General features: G+C 39.1%; 1 protein-coding gene across 15 annotated transcripts in view; it reads right to left on the bottom strand.

The window, feature by feature from the left end:
• Positions 1-25,256, bottom strand: part of mef2aa (myocyte enhancer factor 2aa) — a 92,263-nt gene that overhangs the window by 7,983 nt on the left and 59,024 nt on the right. For 5 of the 15 annotated variants that reach the window (XM_058751408.1, XM_058751410.1, XM_058751409.1 and 2 more), the window contains 5 exons: positions 15,437-15,568; positions 15,237-15,371; positions 13,054-13,279; positions 2,216-2,403; positions 34-63 (listed from right to left, as the gene is read on the bottom strand). In XM_058751408.1, the coding sequence (XP_058607391.1) occupies positions 34-63; positions 2,216-2,403; positions 13,054-13,279; positions 15,237-15,371; positions 15,437-15,568 (711 nt within the window). The remainder of the gene's footprint in view (positions 1-33; positions 64-2,215; positions 2,404-13,053; positions 13,280-15,236; positions 15,372-15,436; positions 15,569-25,256) is intronic. The other 10 variants (XM_058751413.1, XM_058751415.1, XM_058751417.1 and 7 more) reach the window with 10 other exon arrangements.

Raw genomic sequence — 25,256 nt, 5'->3', positions numbered from 1 at the left:
ATCAGCCTTCCCAAGGCATTCTGTGAAACTCACCACCAGCTCCATCTCTTCCTCCTCCGACTGCTTCCAACAGAAAAGAGCAGATGATGCTGTCAGTATAAAGCCAGGTGGCACACCTAAAGCTCAGCAGGGTCAACCCACCATTCTCACCAGGACATGCCTTTAAACTAACTTATTCAAATTCAGAGACTGAAGCGTGAACCGAACACTGCCTCAGGTTACTTGCAATAAAACTGGAAATTCAAATTCAGAGTCAAATTCAAATGAAAAGTCAAATTTGTTGGCACTAAATACACAATGTTTTCATTCCTCATGGACATGTGGTTTGTCCGACACAGCAATTAGGTAAATGCAAGACGACTTCCAGTTCAAAATGCTGAACAAAGGGAGAGTAATAGTGGAGTAAGAGGAAATAATAGTGGGTTTTTCAAGTATTTTAATATATATATATATATATATATATATATATATGCATTTAAACTTATGTAAAAAAAATATTTATTTGTAATTTAATAATACATTTTAAATAATATTTATCTAGATTTTTTATTATTTTTATTATTATATATTTTATTATTGTTTAAATATAAAATTTTTAATATACAGTACTGTGCAAAAGTCTTAGGCCATTAGTATTTTCTTGAAGCATCTTGGACACGTTGCCACAGTTCTTCTGGATTTAGTCTGTCTCAGTTTGTTCAGACAGACTGGATGATGATGAGATCAGATCTGAGATCAGGCTGTTGTCAGATTCCTTGTGCAAACAAAAATCTCACTTCATAATTACAATTAATGGCAAAATTAATGTTTGGAAATGTAAACTGATATGTCCTACTGACACACTACAGGAAAACATAGAAATAACTGACTTAAAACCATTTTTTGTTGGCCTAAGACTTTTGCACAGTACTGTATATATTTGAACAAATACTACAATTTTTCCAAGCAATAGTAATGTCACTCCAAATTGCAAAACTAGATTTATTTTTATGTAATAAACATTAAAAATAGAATAGATTGGTGATAACAGACAATAAACTGCCGACAAGACCATATCTCTTAGTTTTTAAGTGCAATGTGCTAGTCAACACTGTAATACACAGTTTGTCTCTATGTACTGTATATTGTCATTCATTCAGTACTTGAAAGTTCTGTGCAAAACTTTTGGCCCAAATGAGAATTTTAAGGTGTTCATTCTCGTCTCTTATCATGTGCATATATCTCTTTGTTCAAAGCCAGCTGACAGTGTGGAGTTGTACTGTATCGAGGACGTTGAGCTTTCTTCTCAGTAGTGCCGGCCCAGTGCTGTCTTAATACCAGCACTCAATCAATAACAGTGGGGAGACACGACAAGGGCGACAAGATATTATCTGGCTCACACTCTGGGCTTCTGATTAAGCCTTCATCCCCACTCTGTCACACTGCGATGTGATTAATTTAATACCATTATGTTCTAATGACAGCCTGTCTGCAGGCACACTCACAGGCCCTGCCTTAGTCTGTCTGTCTGAGGCAGTTCATTCTCTCACACACACACACAAAAGGACACTCGCCATATCCGTAAATATACACAAATGAATAATCATCTGGGCTTCTTACTACTGATGACTTCACATGCCACGAGCTTGGCATGTGGGATTTGTTTTGATTCATGGCGGGTAAGAAACTGTACCGCTTCCAGATGCTGGCGTGGTATTCCATACACTCGCATGCATATGTATATTTACGCTGAGCTAAGAGAGCCCTGCATAACCTCAGTGCTATTTACCAAACAAGAATCGCCATGCTGTAAAAGAAACCTGAGCAGCTTCTACAGTTGAAACAAACCAATTATTGACCATATTTAAACATCATAATAATAATCTTTTTTTCTGCTTCCCATTTTATATTTGAGTGATTAATGAGGCTGACAGCCGGGTGTAGCCTCAGGTGCTGAATGTGGCCAGAGTTCTCTGCACCTTAATTATAATCATTTGAGAGGCCCTCTAATTTCTAAATGAATAATAGAAGGAGTGAGGGTACCTGGATTTCTGACTGTGCTGCTTATTGTTTCACTGAGACTATTTTAGTGTAATTTCACTGATGTGATGTAAAGACCATAATTTCGCTCAACCCGTGTGTGTGTGTGTGTGTGCTGATCAACATCTTTTTCAAGAAGATTTGAAGCAACAATCTCGTGGATGCATGCATGAAGAATCAATTCTTCCATACTCACCAGGGGTGGCATCATGCTTTTGCTGGATGGGGGGATGACGACTCTCAAGTCTGGCTTGCGGCTACCGATGCCCATGTTGCCCCCCGGTGGCGGCGGTGACTTCGCAGGCATGACTTTACCAAGCCCGTTCCCGCTGGGTGTACCCAGAAGCCCCGGCGAGCCCCTCGGGTTAACGAAGCCGTTTCCTGCTGAGACACACATACGGGTGGAAAGCATCATGGGATTGTGCTCTAATCGACCAATCCCCAACAGCCATCAGTCGATCGGACGACATGCCATTTCCCAGCTGCAGTCGTAGCATCTCATAGCACGCAACGTTAAGTGTTCCCGACCCTCTGGGAAAGTTCTAATAAGACTCTGGTAATTATCCCGCACATTTACGAAAATAAAACATAAATTTTGAAATTGATGAGCCTTTGGTTCTGTTGGTGTACAATGGCGTCAAAGCTGTCTTTGTGTGTCCCAGGATGAGGAAAGCAATTCAGTTTAACAAATGTAGTGTGACTTGAGCTCTTTAAGAAGGAATGGCTAAAGTCATTACAACTGAGTGCAGCCATTCACTGCTATCAAAGGCAATTAAAGTGCCATTTTAGAGAAGAAATCTAAAAACTTTGGTGGGGTGTCAATGGTATGTTTACATCTGCTGTACTTTGCCATTCCTACTTCAAAACTGAACTACAGCTACTTTTATTGGGAACTTTCTCCTGCTGAATCTAGCACAAACAGGGTACGTTTAAATGTTAGCACATGCCGTAATGACCCAAAAAAGCACAATGAGAGGAACCCAACTTCGGTCTGCAGAACATCAACAACAAATACTGAAAGGTTTGTGCGTGAATGATGTCATCACATGAGAACGAACAGGCTAATCCATCAAGTCCGCACCTGACTGACCTCACACCCGTATACTATATATATTGTGGGTTTCTGGTTTCATGTGAACGTCAGAGCTTTACAAAGATGTCTTTCTACCATCTGCTGGCCCACATTGTTAGCAAGTTCCTTCACACAACCATCTGAAATATTCTCTAACAATCATGGGTCATTTACCCACACAATGTGTAACCTCCAAAGACAAACACAGGAATTACAATTGGCCGACATTCAAACCCAAAAGCACAATCACCCCTAAGGTCTCTGTGTCGATGTTTGCTCTCGTCAGTATGAAAAATGCTGAGTAACTCAACAACAGCCATCAGGCAAACAAGTGTAATGCCTTTTGGTTTTCAGAAAAGGTCCATTTCATTTCCATTTGCTTGGAACTGTGCATACAGCAAAGTGCAATGTAATTTCCGTGCATTTTCTCCATAACAACAGCTTGATTAAATGTTAGTCATGGGGCTTTTTCTGCCCCCCACCCAATGCTCATTTCCTGTGGGGGCTTGCTGTGGGACAGCGAGAGAGAAGGCCATCATCAGAGAGACAGAGAGCAGAGACATGCACTTACTGTGTCTCCGTTAAAACACGCCTCTGCTGAGAACGACACGTACACGTAATTCTCACAGCTCAATTTTCAAAATACGCTTTTTATTTCTGGGCTATATCTATAGAGAGAAATACTCAAAAACAGACAGGAAACAATCAAGAAAAGTGGGTTCAGGAAATGACCCAAGCACGATTTGAACTCGCTTGCACATAACATGTCCGTGCAAGTTCACTACTCACCAGGTCACTGAGACAACTTACAAGACCTTAATACCAGATCGCAAGTAAATCTCAGTTGAAGTTAAATCTTCATGCAGTTGTATGTGTTTTCTAGTTTCTAAAACTCAATGAATATCACCCATCTAACTTGGATCAACAAACAAAAGCAAACTTTTTGTGGGCTGTAATTAAAAACTTGAGGACTACATCAGATGTTTCATCAGTTGTCTGAGAATAATAAATACCTTTCACGAAACTTGGCAAGCAGAACATTAACATTTATTCATTTTGCAGATGCTTTTATTTAAAGTGACAGAAAATGAGGAATAATTAAACACAAGTAGAATCAGAAATATATAATGCATACATAAGGCTGAATAGAAACATATATGTTCAATGCACTTACACATCTAGTTACCGTGATGAATAATCGAAGTGAATTATTTAATTTTCATTATGTAATATGCAAATTTTTAAAAATCGAATAATTGTAAGTTAAAAAATTCGAACACATTTACAACTATTTTATCTATATTATATAATCTTAGAACTTAAAAGAAACGTATACATATATACTTTGATGCCTATTTGATGCTTTGTATCAAATATTTTGATGACTAAATGCAGAACAAGTAGGTGTCTTAATTTTTGGCTGGTACTGTAAATGTTTATTCAGTTGACAGGAAGTATAAGTTGAATATGAGCACTGGAGTGTGTGAACCTGTAGCGAGAGGGAGGAAAATATCTTGTAATTACTGTAAAAAAGCACAGCGGCAGTGCATTACTCTGATAATGATCAAAAGGAGGGAGGATGATATCATTGCGTTGAAATGCTCCCAATTTCTGAAAAAGGCGCCTGTTCTCAAAAAGGCGGAATGTGTAACTGAGGCCCTACTGAGACATAAGCTGCTCTGATTCTGAGCTGTAACCAGTGTCCCCACCCCTTCACTCTATGTAAGTCGCACATTGAATCCTCTCGCACCGAACAGAGTGAACCCAGTGTCACAATTCCTAAATGAACACCAAATACAGACATCTGTCTTAAACAATGCTGCTTACCCTCAAAAAATAAGTCTCTCGCTCAGCTCTGAGTAATGCATCATGAGAGCATGGTTACATAATGACCCGCTTTTACAAAACAAATAATTTGTTTCTTTTCAAAGCAAGGCTGTTTTGATATAAAGCGCCAGATAAGTCCTAACCATTTATAAGTCATCATTACCTTGAGCAACGTAGTGTCTTCAAAGGGGCAAAGTATGCATGAATGAGAAAAGACTAATGGATTTCAGAATCAAAGCTTCGCCTCCCTAATAGATTAAGAGGAACGGAGTCCAAATTCTAATTATAGTCTTAATTAATGAGGCTGAACAGTACCTCTTTAACGGGTGCAGCCATATTGTTTTGGCTACGGAAATCATGCACAGGAACAATGTGAGCTGGGGAAAGAGTTCCAACTGTTGATGCCAAAAAAAAAAAAATCCAATTCATATTTTACTTGGAGAGCCCTTTTGTATAAAAAATAAATATAATTTGTGATACCTCCATGAGAAATCTAAAAAAGTAAAAAAAGAAAGACTGAGAACACTGGATCGGGATGACGTGGACCTCAAGACATGGTTAAGTAACTGACAGTCTTTTGAGAAACTGAGTCTTTTGACACACAAACAGGGCTTTAAATTGCTCCTCAACAGCTTATAATTCTTTAGTATTAATGAAGGAAGCCGTGCAGCTTCTAGGCACATTGCATAATGGAGATACAACTCCAAACGCACCCTCGTTTTTAACTGAGAATGTCCTGAATGGCCAAAAAGCACATCTGTGCACGCTACTCAAAACTGAATTCGAGATCGCCTCAAAGATCGGCTCATCAGATTGCTAATTGGTGCTCATCAGAACACAAATGATGTATTTCTGGAACCATTATGTTTGCATCACTTCCTCTTTGTGCACGATCACGCATTGTGAACTTTGGCGTAATCTGCAAAGCTGAGAGCTTGCTCTTGTCAGCTTGAATAAGGTGTCTTTAACACATCAACTCGTAGTGCCAAATTTATTGCAATGCACTAATTGAATGTGTGGGATCTGCTCTTCTAGTGTATCAGCCACACCTCTGTGATCCCATGACGAAAGCACATATAACTTTACAAGACTTTACAGCGTTTCACTTTTAATTAAATTAGGCTGCCAAACCAGCAACTTTGCTGCTTGAACATACTAAATGTATGGCAGTTTAGCTCTTTAATACTTAACACTCCAGCATTATCGGAAAACACAAGGTCTTAACATGTTACGTACTCGTGGTTATCCAATTCCGAAGCACAAACCCTTACACAGACCTTAGAAGTGGTGCTGTTAAGATGAAGATGATCGAAAGATCTCTTGGATCAAAGGAGATTGAGCACAAAGCATCGAGGACTAGTTCACCTTCTGGAGTTGTGGGCTCTTCAGCCATAAGTGGTTTTGTGCTGGGCTGTCTCCATTCTGCATTTACACACACGCAAATAAACATCACACAGAACTCCAGAACCTGTGCGTAAGGAACCAGGACAGATGTTAATGTATGCTGGGACAACAGACAAAAAGAAGTAACTAAATTTAGAGAGAACTGATAATGTCCAGCTTGAGCTGTAAATTGCCTCTTTCAGGCTTACAATGTACTGTTCTGACCTTTTCCAATCTGATTGAACTGCGCTTATATTTCTTAAAATGAATTAAAAACAGTTTAAATGAAAATAAGAAAAATTATATGAATAATAATAAAAACAATTTATATATAAAATAAAATAAAATAACATTTTGTGTAACCACTTCTTAAGTCCGGGTCTAGATCGATTTGAAAAATTCACCATGTGGGAAGAGATATTCTTCTCTTTCGCGTCAATACAAAAAAAACAGTGCCAATGATTTGTTAGTCAACAATGGGATCTGGGTAATTTGAGAGAAACTAGGCCTTCTGTTCCCTGCAAAAGTCAACAACAAAATAAAATCTGAAACTAAAATGATCCGAAACCAAACATTCTGCTGGAACCGTGCTGAGCTTCCATATCAGAGAACTCTGAGAGGAAACTAAGCCATTTTGTTTCACAGTGCTGATGATTCATCCTGACCTCCAGCAACTGTACATAGTTAGGTAACACAGAATCGCTTCAAAAGAGAAAGAATTGTGTTACAACACGAGCCTGATATTTCACGAACAAAAAGATTCATTTGCACCCCAGCTGGGCATGTCAACATGATGAAAAAGCTTTCTTTCCCTGAAGAGGAGAGCCGGTGTATGTGCTTGGATTAACGCTTGGATCCTCTTCACCATTCCTTTGGCTTAACTGGTGATCAGAGCATTGCGCTGAACTCATTCAGGCAATATGAGGTCGCTCTACACAGGGGAGAGAGCAGTAGAAGAGTGCTGTGAGCCGCATTCCTGCAGGCTCTGCTCTGAGATGTCCCTGCTCCCCCAGTGCCTTCTGCTTGTGAAAAATCAGAAGTATGCAAGGAATGGCCATCTGACAGGAGCACTGAAGTGGTTCCTCTCCAAGGCAGCCACGCTGGTCGAGGCTGTTTGGAACAAACAACAGCTGCGCTATGTGATCGGAGATCCAAAGGCTGCGCTATGTGACCACAGAGCCAAAGGCCTGAGACCTCTGGGCACACGCTCCTCGCCACACCCCAAAATGCCACTCTCAGCTAAGCACTGTACGTCCAGTACCTTAAATCCCCCCCCCAGACACTCTGGGCTGGGCCGTAGCCCTAAATATTCCCTAAATGAAAAATACATTGACTTCAATTGCATTAATTATGGGTAATTAATAAACAAACTACACCAAAAGTATATTAATCAATAACAGGCCTAATCATTCTTAACATTTATCAAACTAGAGTCAAATCTAGCTGCGGTTTCATGCATTCGAGATGAAGGCAAAGACGGCAGCGTTCCCGTGGGCAGCACAGGGCGCCGTCCCTGCATAGATTCGCACACTCCATTTCCCTATCACTCATCTGCGACAGTTTTACGGGACTGTGCTCGCTCTCCCTGAGCTATATTTCGCTTCTCCCTCTCACTTCTGCTGCTAACTGTCTGCCTATGGGAAAAGTCTTTGCACCCACTTGAAGTCAAAAATAGGGGTTATATTGGCACCGTACAGCGTGTGTGTGTGTGTATATATATATTTATCTTTCTTTTTAAATAAATTAAATTATAACTAAAATGTCTTAATATAAATCTACCATAGCTTATGCTCTAAAATATAGGGAGCCCTTTTACATTACTATAAGGTTATACTATTAACAATTAGTAAAAATTTAATTTAATTACTATTGTTTTTAAATATAATAACCAACACTCAACTTAATGTATATGCAAACATGTAAATTGCACAAAATGCAGTTTTTAAATTAGTCTAACTTCTAAATTATAAAATTTCTATTTGTTGTTGAAATATATTAATTAGCTATTATTAATTGTCATAACTTGTTTCATAACAGATTTAAACATAATTAAGACATCGGGTAGAGGTAAAGTAAACTATAATGAGTATATAGTCTAATATTTTGTGAAATGCTCTTCTCTAGACTTAATTTCTCTAGCGACCTAAAGAGCTGTGGACACTGATGAATTGCCTGAGGTAAATGAAATGCTACATGACATTTTGTTTAGAATCTGTTTTATTCACGTTTTTCCGCTGTTGAAATGCAGATTGAGTGATTACGTGAGGCATGAGGTGTTCATTCATGTTTATTTCGTGTTATAACTAGTAGTAAAGAGGAAGGGATGGTCGCGCTGCAGTTTGAACTGAGGCGTTTATACAGAGATCTGCCATGCCAAAGCAAAGAGCGCCAAAACTTTTTAAAGATAACACTTTGTTTCTTATCAAAATTATGTTTTTTTTTTAACCATTTTTATTTTTAGAAATAATTTTCCTAATTATCTTATTTATTATATAATGCAATATGTTTAATTATTTAATAATACATTTCATTAAAATATAATAGGCAAAAGCAAAGGGTATGTTTTTGCTTATGTCTTTTTACCAAACCTTGATGGCAGCATTAACAGCCAAGTTAACATTCCTTTAAAATATTGAATTCCAATTTAAATGGTGTAGATATTTTTGCATTATGATATAGCACTAATAGGCTAACCCCTGGGTGTCATTTATATCTAGCAACATCCTTGTTTCAAATCTCTAAATACTGAATTGAATCTCTAAATATTGATTCTACAGAGATAAACGCTACTGTCGCAAAGGGACTATGCTAGTGGGGACTGGCTCATAAATGTCTGACAATTATTAAAAGACTGATGAGAGGCATCAGACGCATAATAGAAATGAATTCTCCTCTATGTTACTGAAAAAGTACTCTGAGGTATTCATTACCAAAAAGCTCTGAGTGTTATACTGTACACGATCTCATAGGAGACTCAAAAGCCAATATTATCTCCCACTGTGAACATTCAATCAAGTGAGTCTCGGACACTAAGCACTCAGTAAGTGTGTGTGTGTGTGTGTGTGTGGAGTTGGCAAAAAGATGGTTAAATACCACCTGTCCCTGCCTCTCATCGCCACAGAATGCTTATGACAGGTTGCCTGGTCATTGTGCACAACAGTCTTAGAGGGATGTCATGGTCCGAATGCTTGCAGGGTTCTGCTGGGTCAGGCATTTAGCAGGCTTACGCCAGCCGTATAAGGACTGCTACAGTACCAGGAAAACAGATGCACCTGTCAATAGGGGGAAGGAAACTCGAGGGGGCCGGGAGGGATGGAGGCAGGGGGCCGAGGCCTTAAAGGAAATGCTGAGTTTATTTACCTGCCTGTCTGAATCAGCTGCTGAAAAACAGTTAACCGTTTCGTGCACAGACACAGACACAGACAGAACGGAACTTCTTGCTGAGCTGCATCTAATCTGCACCTGCACTACATCTGATGTTCCTTGTTGACTTCTGTAGGGATAATTTTTCAAAGTTTTCCAGAAAAAAAAAAGAAGCAAATTAGGGCAGGAGGAATCTTCAAGATCGTGTGAGAGAGCATGAATCTCACGGCCTGTTGTTCTAGCAGTCACGCTCTTGTGCTTGGGTGCTTTGTAATGTTGAAAAAGTAGCCCTAGTCTATCGCTGACATAGACAGAGCGGCCCACTAGAGTACGGAGGCAACCCTTGTATTTGTAACTGTCAGGGAGGAACAGTTGGACACATGACCTTGTGTGCGTCCTTGGTGACTTGACAGTGTGTGTACACACCAGCAGCGGGGTAGAGACGCTTGCAGCTGCCGCCATTTCCCGTCATCACATGACTGTTTACACCCGCTCTATCAAACGCCCGAACCCACAAGTCAGCTCTGGCACAACTTAATGCTCTTCCATCTGTGTGGAAAATGCGGCTCAGAGGCCTGTGACACACAACCTCTGAGATTTTCTGTGAATGATAATTGTAATATGCTAATTTTTTTTTTCATGAGAAGCCATAGAAAAACCCTTGATAATATCCTTCTGATGTCCTCATAAAGGGCAGAGTCACTTCAACATCCATCACTGGCTCATAACGGTTTGGCCTAGATTTCCAAATATCAAGAGAGAGAAGGGGGTGGTGTGCTCTACTGTAACATGCCAGTTATACTCTAAGCAGAAGAGAAGTGATTGAGGGAGACCCGCTTATCTGGAAGCATGCGGTAAAGATGGTGCCGCTCCATTAGGATGAAGAAAGAGGGCGACATATGTCCTGAAAATGATATCCCCTATTACAAATCAACCATATCAATCATAAAAACAGGAAGCGGATTTAGAAACCCCTGTAAAGCGAAACATCTATTGACACAGGAGCTGATGCAGTCACCCCAGAGGATTTACCCACAGGGCTGGAGCCGACACCGCTCAGCACTGCGAGCTCTGTGAGGGGACCCAGCGTGTCACCTAATGAGATGCACAAAATGAGATGATTAACCATCTGCATCTTTTATCTCCGAGTGTGTGGGTACATGTGTGTGACAGGCCAGCCTTCACACGCAGCGTTCTGCTCCCTTTAGTGTGTCAAACACATTTGAATGTTACACAATTTTGAAGAGTGAAAAGAGTGAAACTGCTAACCTGCTAAAGCAAGACTCGCTATTGCTTGTACTGAACAAGTATTACACTTTGGTATGCATCCTTGTAATACAGACATGAATGATTACTGACACATGATCATGTGGCTTGTTTACCAGAAGTGTGATACTATTTGTCTAAGTGATCTGAAAACTTTCACCTGCCAGGTAATCAAAAAGAAAAAGAAAAAAACCATTGCACTGAAGAAGAGACCCGGGTCATGTAACATACAGAATTTAAGGTAGGCCAGTCAACAGCCTCAAAACAACAACCACACAAAACACAACAGCAACCACCTAGCAACTAGAACACATTTACAACAGTATAACAATGCCCAGGCAACCATCTAGAACGCAACCTTAGCAACTGCATAACAACAGTAAAAACACCCAAAAGACATCATGGAGATGACCTTTGCTTCATTTGTATTTTCCTTCTTTTATTAGTTTTTATCACCTAACATTTTACTACATACTTTACTACATTTTTACATACTACTGTTCAAATGTTTGTAGTAATTTTGTTCAGCGTGGATGCATAAAATGTATCAAGTGCCGGTAACAACTTTTATATTGCTATTTTATATTGCTTCAAATAAATTCTGTTCTGTCATTAAAGAATACTGAAAAAAATTGTTTTCATGGTTTCCACAAATATATTAAATGGCACAACTGCTTTTAACATTGATAATATTTCTTGAGCACCAAATCATCATATTAGAATGATTTCTGAAGGATCATGTGATCATGAAGACTGGAGTAATGATGATAGCTATGCCATTACAAGAGAGAAAAAAAAAAAACATTTTAAAAATATATTAAAATAGAAAAAATAATTTTTAAAATTATTATTATATTTTATAATATTTACTGTATTTGTGATCAAATTCTTTCAAAAAACCTTTAGAACAGTAACATGTATCTCACTTGCTGATTAATAAAGAATGTTTTCTGTTATCTAACAGACTGTACACACAAACTTATTTGCAATATGCAAAGAGTATATATAAAGAGTGTGAGACTCTCATTTTATATATTGCAAGGTAAAACTGAACAGCACTCACAATTTATTTTTTTAATATTTTAAAAATTTGTTTATGTTGTACACACACACACAAAGTGGCTTCTGGCCCAGACATTTTCAGTTTAACTTTTAGTTTTATCTCAAAGATATTCAAAAGGCAAGCACTCATAGAAACGAACAAACTAACATCAAAGCATAGAAATGTGAACATAAACAAATCTGAATCATGGAATCTCAGCTACACAAGATAATCTCAATCAAAACTTGCCATCGTCATTTCAAGCAGTATTTGTACTGACGAGTACAACCTCCAGAGAGCGTGTGCCGGCCTGTGAAGGGTGAGTGTTTGGGTATTGTGGAGGTCAGTAATGGGTGTTGTTGGAACATCAAACATTATTTTGCAGCGATGCAGCGCAGCAGTGTTTTTGCACTTTACTATGATCATGCCTCCCTCCTACATAGCAACAGAGATAAAAGGATGACTAATGTGTCCAGTGCAGAATAACATGCATTTAACACTCATGTTATAACTTGAAGACGTGTAAGGCGTACAAGGGCCAAATGCAAAACAGCTATTTATGGATTTTCAGGTTGCAAGGTTTCTCATAAGGGTTCAGTATAAATCTAGAAAGCTTTCTGTTGCATCTATCATGACAGAAACACATCCACTATTTGTCTGTCTGTCTGTCTCTCATTATTCACACTAGGGCTGGTGCGGCCCAGCCACAGAGCCCACTGCTGTCAGACCAGCTTAAAGATCAGATGGTATTAAAGCCTGCTGTCGTCATGGAGACCACTTCCAGGAGACTACTAATTGATCTCACTTCCGTTCCACTCATGCTAGTGCTGAGAAGGTGTGAAACACAAAGCATAACAAGAAACATATAGATGTCTGTGCATAGCAGCTGGGAAACAACATTACTCTTCCATTATTACAGATTTCTCAATGTGAGACGTAGAAAAACAACATCTGTATTGAATTTTCAAAGCAAAGCAATAAGACAGAAAACACATCTCTTGATATACAAGCCATTAAAATCCCAGAACATGCCCCACTTTTTCTGCTAGAAATGGAAGAACGTCGAGGGAATTGCACTAACCTGCATTGCCTGTGCTGGGGGGCCTCTGTGGGGGCCCGGCAGACACTATGTTTCTGTGCAGGGAACCCTGAGGAGGAGACAGCATGGCACCGTCACTCAGAGAGGCAGCGGCGGCCGACAGGCTCTGGCTGCTCAGAGAGGCCCCGGGGTTGTAGGACATGGTGTTGGGGTTCGTCACTGGCACAGCCACATGCATGGAGAAGTTCTGCGGGGGCAAGGCCGTCGGCTGGAAAAGAGACACACACACATACGGCTTTATGTGGGAGGCATAAAAGACTCTTAAAGCAACCTGTCATGCTTATATTTCATCTAAATATCCCAGTATCAAAATTGACATTCACACAGATAACTGAATTATATCTCAACAAGAAACGGTACAATCGGAGAATGGTGGCGAGTTGGTTCTGTGCAGCATTCGGATTCATTTAGCCTGGATATTCAGGTAGAATGGCCCATAATGGTACGCTGCACATATCTTCAGGCTTCTACTAGAAGTGAAAGATGACCCCTGAGCTTTGGTGCTTTTATCATACAATGGAGGAAAACAGGAGATAGATTGCCGGGTGGAAAAATGTAATCTCAGGAGGGAGATCTCCAGATCACCTTGGGCTGTCCAAAAACCCAGGCATAAAGTGAGAAATACTCCTGGAAAACAATTCTCCTATTGGGAGTCATTTTCACTGTGCTCGGAACACCAATTTTGACCCAGGTTCAATACATAAAACAACATCTTGGGATGAGAAATATTGCGACGGCATGCAAATTTGGGAAATATCTTGAAATAGCTTGGCTATAGCCAGCACTGCACTTGGCCATTTTCACAAAACAAACAGGTAAAACACACACAAAAAAACAATATACTTCGATTTATTTTTTTTAAAATCAATATACATACATTTTATATTGGGAAAAAAGAGGTGAAATAACTACATCATTTGACAGCAACGCTGGCATCTTAATCATATCAACAGGCAGTGCATTGCTGACTATCCATACAGTTATCCAGAGTGAGTGTGAGCAGGGACAGTGTCCATTCACTTAATAGTGCAGCGAGCCAGTTAGTGAGAATATTAGTGTGTTAATGACACAGAACTCGAGCTTTGTTCATGTCCATTCAGTGCAGTGAAAACAATCGTTTGGCACCCACTATAAGGTGCAGAATGTTATTGTCACCACCCAATAAGATCACTATTGTCTCAGTTAAAAAAAAAATACCTGCAAAAAGAGATTTTGTAACTAAATACTCCCAGATTTATTTGTTACTAGCTTGGACTTGAAAATGGTTCAGCTATTTGATTGTGCTAGGACTCTGGGTTCTGGAAGGACTAAAGAAATTGTCCAGGGAGATGAACAAACAAACCCAGGTGTTGCAACCCACCAGAAAGAGGGAGGCTAAAAGAAATCAGTTCTAATGAGTGGAGGAGAAACAGTGAGAGAGTCTCTCCATCTTTATACAATGGCAAATCTTCTCCATCACATGACCTGGACAGAGCACAGCACTGAGAGAAAAGATTCAATTTCCAGATCTGTTGGGGCGAGTGCTGGGAAGAACACATCAATTACCTCAACCAATGAATCTGTCAGTATTCTAGCCAGAAGGTGAACATAGAGACATTCTGTCTGAAAAAAAATACTGTAAATAGATCACACTTGTACTAAACTTTTTTATATATATATACAGTGGGGCTCAAAAATCCACACCAAAAAAACTTTTACATTCATAAATTGGAACAGGTTTGTGCAAGTTTATATAAGCTAATCAGTGATGTTAATTTGATTCTAATTACACTTTTCACTTAAATTTTATAATTTGTCATTTAAAAAACATATTCGACTACAAATAGTAAAATTCTCAATTTTATATCTCACTGTATGTACAGTATTTAAAAAGAGCTTATTGTTTTACAAATTGATCAAAAAAAGTTGTAATATTGTGGTCTTAAAAATGTGAAAGGTTTAAACAATGTGATCTTATTAGGGTGAGAGAAAAAGGCTGTAAAATTAATGAGAAAAAGTGCACTTCCAACAGACAAAAAAAAGAAAAAAAACTAAGCGTATGCTTTAAAAATTTTAAAAGTCCTTAACTGTTGACAGAGGTTGCAGGGTGAGGCAATGAAAAAAGGGGGGGAAGGGGGAGTATCCTTTCTGCCACAAAGCCAAGCAAAAATGTTGCATTTACTTACGATTTTATGATTTCGCATCATATTATCAAACTCTTCATTAATTTTTTTATATTTTTCTTCTGTGTGAGGGGTGAGGACATATGAGGCGTCAGGATCCGGGCTATCACAGCCTCTGTGTTCTTTCTTGTTAAGCGCCTGTAGTGAACATCAACATAAAAAGAGGGATCAACACAAAAAGGCAGGGAGGAAGCAGTACTTACACCACAGCGCTTGTACATTAAATCACTCTCTTCGTTTAGTTTGCCGAAACGGTCGTCCATGAGGGGACTGTGACCGAAACAGTCATCTGGATCGGGACTGGCACAGTCATTATGGCCTTTGTTTCTTAATTTCTGAAAATGAAATTGGAAAATTCACACATACATAGACATATGTAAACCCAAACAGCTGTTATCGTTGGGTTCATTTAAACAATGAAAAAACAATTGACTGATTAGTGAATATGACAGTTAACTACTTAAATAATCTAGGCCAGAACATCTGATAAAATGCATAATTCACAGAATGTAATAAAGAAATACAGTTACTGAACTTTGCTACAATTGCATGCAATTTAGTGAACACAGAAGAGCTGCGATCAGGATGTTGAAATTGCACTGGTAACAGTTCAATGGATAATTTGGCAAATACATTAAGAGCTAATACGCTGATGGTTGCACCATGCCTATTGCATTAGCCCCTGGGGAGGAAATTGAATTGTCACTCCTTATCCTTTCCCTTAAAAACATTAGGCTGGGGAAAACCAAATCGTATTTTCTCTCTCTGCGTTTCTCTCCCTTCCTCCTCTTTGCTCTCTTTCTTAGGAACATACATTTCCCTCAGCATGTGTGTGTTGTGATGCATATTTCATTATCTTTCAGTTATCATAAGCCACCCAGCTGGAAGACACACACACATAAGAGGATCCCACAGTGCAGTGCTTTAGAAGCTCTCTCGCTGTAATTCAGCACACCTGCCACTCACAGGAGCATATCAGAGTGAAAGCAATGTACAAATTGAACGGATTATCAAATCCGGTCACTAACATTTATTTAAATGTGGAGAGGACTGATTATTTTAAGAGCAAAGTGCAAAGGGCAAAGGGCAGAGCACCTGCTGTAACATTAGACATTTTACCCCGAGAACTGAACGGAAGCTTTTTTGTAGTTTTTAATAAATGCAAGTCTGTATTTCTTTTGTCAGAGGGGAGTCTATTGGTAACACATTACTTAAGGCCTGTATAATGCATTTTAATATTTAGCTGGTCCTTAAAATAGTGTAATGCATTAAAACGCATTATCACAACACACAATTTAATGTACGGTAATATGTTATAGCCTTTAAAGGTACAGTATAAACATTACCAGGCAAAAATTGCATTGTAACCTACTATCAAGCATGTATGAAATTAATGATAATGATAATTTATTAAATACATCAAAATTTCATGCATCATTACGCATTATAATTAATTATGAAGATAATTTAATACAATTACAATTAATTTTTGGTAATTAAAAAATATATAATTTAATGTAAATTAATAATTTAATGAAATGCAATTTATTGAAAAAGATAAAGCATTACAATCACAGTATATGGCATTAAAAATATCTTCAAAATGAAGTAAAGTGCTAACCTCATATTTTTCAAACTCTCATTTACCCATCAGACCATTCACATTAACAAGATGACGGCAAAGGTTGCCAGGTTCTCAAACAAGGGAAATCTTCATTTGATGCAATGGTCTATTTCTTACTACTGTACACAGAGCTCCTGTAATAAGACTACTGTACCTCAGGGTGGTTCGGCAGCAGAGGTTACATGTTCTTTCAGATGAAAAAGTCAGGTTTGGAAGGAAGTGACAAGCCCCTTAGTCTTTGCATCTATCACAATGTGTGTGAGAGTGTAGGTACGTGTGTGGGTGTGTGTTAGAGTGCCTTTAGAGTGCAGCTGCTGTCCTCTGGTATTTCTGTGACTGTAGAGTGAGATCTTTGTTGATCCTTATCTACTCTATCTAACAACGTGCAACCAAGCTCCGCACGGTGTGAACTCAAACCTCAGAGTGCATTCACACAAATGCACAAAAACAATCGATACATGTACACAATGTGCCTGTGCCTATGCCTAAGCGAAACGCAAAATTCAAGTGGTATACAGCTTCTAGCTACAGATACATGGCTTTTCTGGGACCATCTGTAACCATGAAGGTATTTGGTGTGGTACCGAAGGTGGCTCTCGCTCGCTTTTTCTGAGCTACGCCTTCCTGGGTCATTTCCTGTTTACAGGGCCCTATGTGGCTCTCTGAAACACTGTGTTTACCAGTGAAACTATGCACTTTCTCCCCCAGAGTGCCACAGATTCCATCAGGACCTGCAAATTATAGTCCCAACCTGCTCATTATGTGGCAAGCGCTGTGGCTGGAGCTGGGCAGCGAGGTCTGTGTGAGCAGGGCAGGGCCGCTGACTTCCACAGTAACCCTAGGGACACACCCGTCCGCTGGGGCCTGAGTCGGCAGGGAGGGGCCCCTGTGGAAATCGCAGACCGCCAGGCCGGCCTTCTCATGTGCACACAGTGCTGATGAGCACAACAACATTTCCAAACAAAGAATGTGATGGAACTACATTATAGACTGTAATCAGAGCAGATGCCATATTGAATTTTACACATATGAAAATGGGGATGTGAGGGATAGACTTACAGAAATACAATGGCATGCACTGTATAAAGGTCTTAGATAATGTATTTTTCAAAACTTGTCTACTGAAAGTATTTTGGAAAAATGTTTTGTCAGCTGAACAATTGGCATGTTGTTAACCAGCAGTACACTGTAAAAAATAAAAATAAAAAATAAAATAAAAATAAAAATTTTGGAGTAAAACACTATTTCAATCTTGCTACTTGTAATTTTCATGTTTTAATTCAATGTGTTACTTGTTGTTTCATCATAATTATTTGTAAAACATTAACTAGCAAGTTCTGACTGAAAATTGTTACTTTGCCAAAAATTTCAAAGCTGTAAACAAAACAAAGATTATTAGAGTATGTTTTACAAGAAAATACTATTTCAGTCTTTCTACTTCAAAATTGCATATTTAAAGTGTTACTTGCCATTTCTTTGTAATGATTTGTAAAATTTACCAGCAATTTCTGAGTTAAAGTTATTTCAAAGAAAATCCTACACCACTGAACACACTATAGTTCTGTCCCTCACAGCCTCGTTTTCATTTCCTGTCAAAATTAAATATGGCACTAAGGTCTATTATACATAGAATCAATCATATTGTGAGCCAAAATCATAAACCGTGTGACATATGCAAAAATAAAACAACACGATAGCACTAGTATGGCCTTTTGTCTTGCAGAAGAGATCACATTTGTGCATTCCCATACTGCATCATGCCCCCAAGTGCTTTGAAGTCTGAAGGACCGGGATGGCACGCTGGTAAGTCCTTCTTAAATGGCTTGGCATGTTTTGGGTGTCCCACAGACACTGCCCGCAGCTCTAGTAAATGGATCACTAAATCAGCACATGTCCAAACAGGTGTCCCTCTCCCCCAACACCTGTCAGCCCCTTCACCTCACGATGCAGCCAATCAGCAGCCTCCGCATGTCAGCACAGCCATAAAAGGGTGCGTTATGCGTAGCGATCAAAATCTGTCTACAGCAGAAAATAAGACGCTGCCAATGAGCGACACAAGTGAATCCATTAAATACAAGCACAGATGGGGGCATGAGGTTGATCGCGACTTTGATTAAACCGGATCATTTACATTCTTAATTACACCTTTAAGTGTACGGCTGCCACGATCTCTCATCAACAGGCCAAGGTGGCGACTGCATGCAACATCCTTCCAACCTTTGCAAAAAAAAAAAATTATGATGGTTTTGAGTTGCCTATCTAGACAGTATTTTACTGTGAATTAAAGATATGCTATAATTATCCAAACAAACATTTTCTTAATCAGTTGTAATATTGTCTAATATGGTAACTTTTGTCAGGGAAATTGAGTGTTATTGTTATCAGAGTGTGGGGATGGCTGGCTCATTCGGAGTGTGTGTGTGTGTGTGTGTGTGTGTGTGTGAGAGACTGGATTGTGAGTGTGTGAAAGAGGGAGAGTGGGCAGTGCTGGCGTAAGCGGTTCTGGAGAGGGAGCTGAAAACTCATATTGTGTAATCTGTTCAGCATGTCCCGCATGGCTCAGAGACAGGACAGTGGGACAGCTGCCAACATTCGTGCCAATATTCGTTTTTTTTTTTTTTTAATAGAATGCATGCCAGACCTGTATTGATAAAACTTTGGCAGTCCGCACAAAAAATGAGAGACTGACGTATAGCCAGCACGACATAACTGCGTAGTGAGAGCATTTGAATGTTTGTGTGTGTGTGTGCTTGAGATAAAAGGAGAACTAAATAACGAAAGAAAGGGACAGAGAGACATACTTAGAAACCAGACAGTTTAAAAACCCTTTTTTCCTCTTCTACAACACACAACTTCCCTCTCTCAGACACTCCCTGAACAGCCACTGGAAAGATTACTGGAAAGAGAAATACTGTGAAACAAGTTAAACCTCTTGCATAAGAAAGCAAAATCAAGCTCAACAAAAAAGACATGATTTGCCAGAAATGTCAAATTGGAGAAAGTATTTATCACTAGGATTGCTCGAATATTAAAATTCAGACAAAAACCTAAAAACCTTAGACAAACTCAAACCTTAAACAAATACATAAAGCATATGCTCTCCATATACTGACTCCAAGCTTTTGAATGGTATAGTGTATAATATTAAAAAGCTTTTTTTATTTTTATCTTTGGATCTTTCTGTTCATCAAAGAATCCTGAAAAAAATTTACTCAACTCAAATATTGATAATAATAATAAAAAAAAATTCTTGAACAGCAAATCAGCAGGAATGATTTCTGAAGGATCATGTGACGCCGAAGACTGCAGTAATGATGCTGAAAATTTAGCTTTGGTCACAGGAATAAATTACATTTTAAAATATATTCAAATAGAAAGCAGTTATTTTAAATAGCAAAAATGTTTCACAATATTCCTGCTTTTGCTGTATTTTGGATCAAATAAATGCAGGCCTGGTGAGCAGAAGGGAATTCTTAAAAAAAAAAACATTAAAAATCTTACTGTTCAAAAACTTTTGACTGGTAGTGTATGTATATAATTCTAAACGTATAATTTAATTATATATAATAAAAAAAATTATAATAATAATAATTAATTCCTGATGGAAAAGCAGAATTTTCAACAGCCATTGCTCCAGTCTTCAGTTTCACATGATCATAAAAAAAAAAAATCATTCTAAATAACTTCAGAAATCATTCTAATATTCTGATATTTTCAGAACTCGTTGATTAAAAGTATTATAACATTATAATTTGTCTGTCACTTCTGATGCATTTAAATAAAAATATGATTCTCCTGTGTAAGCCTCATTCATTACCTACTCTCCCTTACAACTCAAGGTATACACAGTGAAATTGCTCAAGCAGTATACCTCGAAAAACCATTTCACTCATACTCCCCATTCTGTCAAAGGTCTTTTGTATTTGAGTTATTCATGTGCTGCACATGGATAAAAGGAAGATTCAAATATAGACAGAAAATGTAGGCCTAAAAGCACAGCATTCAAAATAAAGCAGAAGCTTAAGAAAAACTAAAGAAAGGCAAAGAAAGAATGGAGGTTGATGATAGAGTGCGAGCTGTGTTATGGGTGGAGTGAGGGTGGAGAGCTTATCCTCCGTTTCTGATTAAATCATACAGTACGGTGACGCAGCTGTGTGTGTGTGTGTGGAGAAGAGACTGAAAAAGAGAGAGAAAGAAGTGGATAGTATTTTATACAATCTTGGCTAAGATAAACCATTTCTGCTGTAATGTTTGCACGCTCAATAAAATATTGTTGCATTCAAAATGGAGGCCCGGTTTCTCTCTGGGCGGCTGGTGTAATCTGTCCTAACCTCATTTCCAGCAGGCATCTCCATATCTTCGGCCCTGCAGAGTTGTGAAGCAGCCGCCGTCCCTGTAGCAACACTGAGCAGCATGCTAATCCTTATGACATCACCACTGTGTCCAGTGCATTTTGTTTAGCATGATTATTAAAGCGGAGAGTGAGCAGTACCCCTAAAAATATGTGCAGATAGGAAATCTGTTATCTGTTGAGGAATGCTGCCTTTACATAATACTGTAGTCGGCTTTGAGCGCAAGGAACTGCTCTTACACTTTTTTGTCCTCACTTGCATGTTGATGCAAATTAAATATAAACTATATATAATCAGCAAAGTGTGATATATAGTTAATTCTACTTAACCTGCATACATACATTATTTAACTGCATACATTCATGTAAAGCAATATATATCATATACTGTAGCAAATATTGTATCTTGTATGCAAAATGTAATGTATTACCAGTGCAATATATATATATATATATTTTGTCAAAATTATTATCACCCAGCTCTTTGTATAAAGTTGGATAAAGTATATCCAACTTTGTCCGCATACATACAAGATACTTACGTAGGGTGATATTATATATATATATATATATACTAAATACTAGCATATCTCAACAGCTTGATTGCTTGTATCATTGAATAATGTCAAACATTATCGCCCACCTCATCTGCTAAATGCAACTACAAGGCATGAATATATTAAGATATTATAAACATCAACATCACAATTTGTCTGTAAATCTGCTCTGAATCTATGTGTACTGTGAATCTGAATTGACTCTACGCCTATTCAATCACAAAAACATGACATAGCGAACCGATAAAAGCAATAACAGCCCTTATAATTAACGTACAGGTGTAAAAAATAGCTTTATTAAGAAATTTCTCTATGTGCTACACTTTGTCAGATCTCATTCTAAGGGCTACTGAGTCATAAACCAGGATGTGACCTCATGCGTGTCCTTCCTGCCTCTGTGCTATTGTCTGAACAGTCTTCTCAGAGGAAGCTGGACCGCAGGGGCTCGTTTTCAGCAAGTGAGTCCGGTTGAACGTTTGGTAATTATGATCTCTGTGCAGCTGTTTAGAAAAACAGTATACTGTGAAATCCATGCCGATAAAATCTGCCTCACAATGCGTGCCGCATAAAACGACAGTTGTTTTAGCATCTGATGCATCTCTTTCGCCACGTACTGCAGTTAATTACCGCCGGCTGACCGCTGAGATCGCTGCTTTTATACGAATATGCCGTTTCATATTAGCTCGTAAGAGTGTGTTACACTTCCAGGAGCAATAGTTTCCCACAAAGACAAGCAGATGTTCGCAGACTGTACGCTGGCGGGTTTGATCAAGCTATTAGCAGCCACAGCGAGGGAAGGAACGCTTTCACAATCAAGGGTATTTTGAGACATGAGAGCAGATTGGGAATTGAAACCAAAATTGAGGTGAAGGCATATCAAAGTCATCGCTCAAGTTTCTTTCCAGCGATGTTGCTCTCCAGTCCCACTGGCCTAAATAAATGATCTCATCTATTCAACAGTCAAATATACAGTAAAACTATTACAGTTAATGACGAACAAAGGGAGGAAGAAGTGGGAGATTTCAATGAGACAAATGCTTCGTTTTCCTCATCCCTCGCGATAGCCATTTCCTCCCGAACCCGTTAGTCTTTCTTTTGCTCGCTACCTGTCTGTCTTTCCCACCCATCTTGACCCGCAGACTGGATCATTAGCCATCAGAGCCCTTGAAACAATAGCCCCCCCCGAACTCCTCCGTTCCTGCTCTCCTCTAAAATATTCATAAGGACAATTAGGAGTTCCGATAAGGCAGAGAGGAGAAAGCAGAGAGGGTAGGTCGTGCCAGCAGGACGTCTGTTCTGTAACACTCTATACCCCTGCCACTGAGCAGGCCTCATCAATCTGTGAGAGCGCACCTCTCCTCACGCACCTCGCCCCCTGAAAACCGCCGGCCTTGACCGCGGCCTTGATACTCACATTGTGCGGTGCGGTAGGTCAAAGGACGGGGCGCAGAGGTGACAAATGGCCTGGCAAACATATTTAACACACAACCCTGTGGGCTTGTGGTGGACTGATTCACACAGGCATTTATATATGAGGTGGTCGGTGGTTTTGCCTTTTTTCAGGTCATCAACACTGAACAATATAATTTCCTGAACTCACAAAGCACGGTGGTTTCAGGTTGACAACTTTCATGTAAAAACGTCAAGCACGCTGTCTTTGATTAAAAAGACATTAGAAGCAGATACTGTAAGCACACCTACAAGTGTCTGTAATCCTGATAAGCCTTTAAGTGATACGCACAGATGCGTAATGATTGTTTAGGCTGATCTGAGATGAAACTTTACTTTGAATGCATGGTTGTCTTTCATGGAAAGACGACGACGAGCCCTCCTACACATGACTCAGACAGCGCAAAACTCTGGTTTCCATGAAAAGGGAGGGTATTATGGGAGAGGTTATCACTTTACTCTTCAGTAAACCGGCTGTTCTGTGCTGTGTTGCTGTCCTAAAACTAATTCAAGCGGAAAGGAAGAAACAGAGTAGGTGTGTATTCCTTCACTTTGCCTGCGTGCAAATAACTCCCCAAATCATTTCTTGTTTTGCAATTGCAAATTGGTTTTGTAAAATTAGGTACATGCAACCTTAACACATCTGAGACATTTGGGAATGTGTTAGACATAAAACTTTCTTTGAAGTCAAATCCGTGGTGAGCTGCCAAGTTTTTACTATGAATCAAAGCATATGCAAAAACCAAACCATAAGCAGTGTCAACTGATTTAAAATCCTTCCTCAGGCGGTCCACATCACCACTGAGATCAGTTCAACCCACTCCTGCAAAGAACAAACAATGCATTGCTGAAAGTGAAAGAATTTTAATTGAAAGCATAACATCGCTACATGTGCCAGTTCCTGAACGCCGAATAATATTTTCACCAAACTCTGTACCCTCTACATTACAAATCATGCCGGAGTAAGTAAACATGATCTTTCACGTCGGCGTTGAAATCATTACAGAGGCTATTTGGCCTTACGTCATCTGAGAATAATTCATGGTTGAAATCGGTAAACACGTGCCAGATCGCTGAGCTGGGAACCATGGAACAGTATCTGAGGTAGAGAGAGAGAGAGCGAGAGAGAAGGTCCCATTCTTGCTCTTATTGAATTACATTCAATCATGTTTGCCCGTGTTGGAGATGCTTTTCCCCCCTCCCACTGGAGCGTAATCAATAGCCAAAGAGGACACTTCCATTAGCTTTTGCGCCTGCTATCTAGGGACTGGTTCTGATGGTAACCAGGAAAAAGAAAGGAGGGAGGAGAGAGGTTTGTTAAGCTCAAGTAGACTGGGCCCTTTATTGTTTCCATTTTTGCTTCCATTATCTACATCTCAACACTGACAATGACAGAAAAACCTCGTATTTGAGACCGTTTTGCAAAGCATTCCGGCCTCAAAACTGTCCCCTATTCAGGAACTTGTTATCATTGGTTGTCATGTCCATACAGCATGTATGAGAAATATTATGAGAATGCAAGAATGTCTCACACCGAATTTTTTTCTGTTTGTCAATCAATGTGATGTTTTTCCTGGAGGACCTACAGAACCCATCGAGGAGAGGGCAGGCATGGATCTGTCATGGGCACACCTATCAGGACTTAACAGGGCTGAGAGCACAAGGGTGAAGACAACCGCCAGATGTGGCTGCTCTAGCGCTTTTTTCATTCAACACTTCTATGCAGCACAATGACTTGAGAAGACAAACGAAACAAGCAAAAGCAGTCAACAGACACCTCGAAGATGCCAATTTAAGGATAAAATGAAATGTACACAAACTTGCAGCTATGAACAGAAAACATTTTTAACAACATTTACTCAAAAAGAAATTTTATTTAATTTATTAAATTTATTTATATATCCACAATGAGAATAATGTATTTGAGTGATATCATTAATTTATTTCTTTAAATCTTTTAATCTCATTGTTGGCAAGAAGAACAGAGTTCAGTAAAGCATATGCTGTAATGCCTAAAATTATTATAATTAATAATTAAATTT

This window comes from Onychostoma macrolepis, chromosome 18 (genome assembly GCF_012432095.1).
Source record: "Onychostoma macrolepis isolate SWU-2019 chromosome 18, ASM1243209v1, whole genome shotgun sequence".
In the NCBI taxonomy this organism is placed as follows: domain Eukaryota; kingdom Metazoa; phylum Chordata; class Actinopteri; order Cypriniformes; family Cyprinidae; genus Onychostoma; species Onychostoma macrolepis.
This window is presented reverse-complemented; position numbering and strand designations above follow the sequence as displayed.